The sequence below is a fragment of the Nothoprocta perdicaria genome, unplaced genomic scaffold, assembly GCF_003342845.1.
Source record: "Nothoprocta perdicaria isolate Ctin4 unplaced genomic scaffold, notPer1 scaffold_398, whole genome shotgun sequence".
Classification (NCBI taxonomy): domain Eukaryota; kingdom Metazoa; phylum Chordata; class Aves; order Tinamiformes; family Tinamidae; genus Nothoprocta; species Nothoprocta perdicaria.
Genome location: NW_020455641.1, coordinates 22,723 through 23,832, shown reverse-complemented (window position 1 = coordinate 23,832; position 1,110 = coordinate 22,723). Strand labels below are relative to the sequence as shown.

At 70.5% G+C, this 1,110-nt stretch overlaps 1 protein-coding gene across 1 annotated transcript in view; it reads right to left on the bottom strand.

The window, feature by feature from the left end:
* Positions 1–785: 785 nt before the first annotated feature.
* TSPAN31 (tetraspanin 31) overlaps positions 786–1,110 on the bottom strand; it is a 3,856-nt gene continuing 3,531 nt past the window's right edge. The window contains exons 5-6 of the mRNA XM_026045082.1: positions 971–1,107; positions 786–882 (exon numbers count right to left, since the gene is read on the bottom strand). Of these exons, the coding sequence (XP_025900867.1) occupies positions 808–882; positions 971–1,107 (212 nt within the window). The 3' untranslated portion in view covers positions 786–807. The remainder of the gene's footprint in view (positions 883–970; positions 1,108–1,110) is intronic.

The window sequence follows — 1,110 nt, the reverse complement described above, 5'->3', positions numbered from 1 at the left end:
GGGGCACAGGATGAGCACCCGCTTCTCACTTGACTCTGGACCCTGCTGGTCCCAATAAAGGGCCAGGGTGGCGTGGTCCCCTGTCTGCATTGTCACCTGGCTCAGCCACCCTCCCCGCTCGTGTGTCAGAGGGACATGGGGAGGAGGTGTGTGGGGGGGGGGGGCAGTGGGGAAGCAGCACCCCCCCCATGAAACCCAGAGCCAGCATCGCTGAGCAGCCTTTATTTGAACCGTCTCGGACACAGGGACATCCCTACGGTGGCAGGGGGCAGGCGGGGCACTGGTGTCACCCCCCTGTCCCACGGGGGGAAGATCGGGAGGGGTGCAAATAGGTCATGAGCAGAGCTGGGTGCAGGGGCACCTGCCTGCGTGGGGTGCCCCCCCCAGTGCCAGGCTGGGGTGGGGGGGACATGAGGGGGTAGTGCCAGCCCTGGGGGGGGCAGCAAGGTGCTGTGGGGGGCTGCTCCTCCCCTGTCCCCGCACACAAGTCACCAGCATGCATGGGGGAGGAGAGACAGGAAGGATCCGCTCCAAGGGGTCTGTGGCCTCGAGCCCGGCACTCGCCCCAGCCACCTCCGGGTGCCACCCCTGGGTGCCACCCCTGGGTGCCACCGCTGCCCCCCATGGCCCCTGGGGGGCCACGTGCCGGAGGCTTCATGCGGCGGCGGGGCCGGTCAGCGGCTCCGCGACACGGCTGGGGCAGGGGGTGCCCCACGGGGCAGGGGGTGCCCCACGGGGCAGGGGGTGCCCCACGGGGCAGGGGGTGCCCCACGGGGCAGGGGGTGCCCCACGGGGCAGCCGCCAGCCCTACAAGAAGGCGCTGGGGTTGGCCCTGGGGTCCTTCTGGTTGCGGTACCGCATGGCCAGCCACACGCCCAGGATCTGCAAGACACACCAACAGGGCGGGGGCAGTGAGGGCAGGGCCCCCCAGGGGTGCTGGGTGTCCCCCCCCACCCCGGGACCCCGTTACCTCTGTGAAGCTGAAGAAGAGGCCGACGCCRCCCAGGATCTTGAGCGCCTCGTCCGAGTGCTGCAGCATCTTCTCGCCGCACGTCAGGCACTTGGCGCGGGGGTCCTTGCCCAGCAGGGTCTTGCACTTCTGTGGGGGGG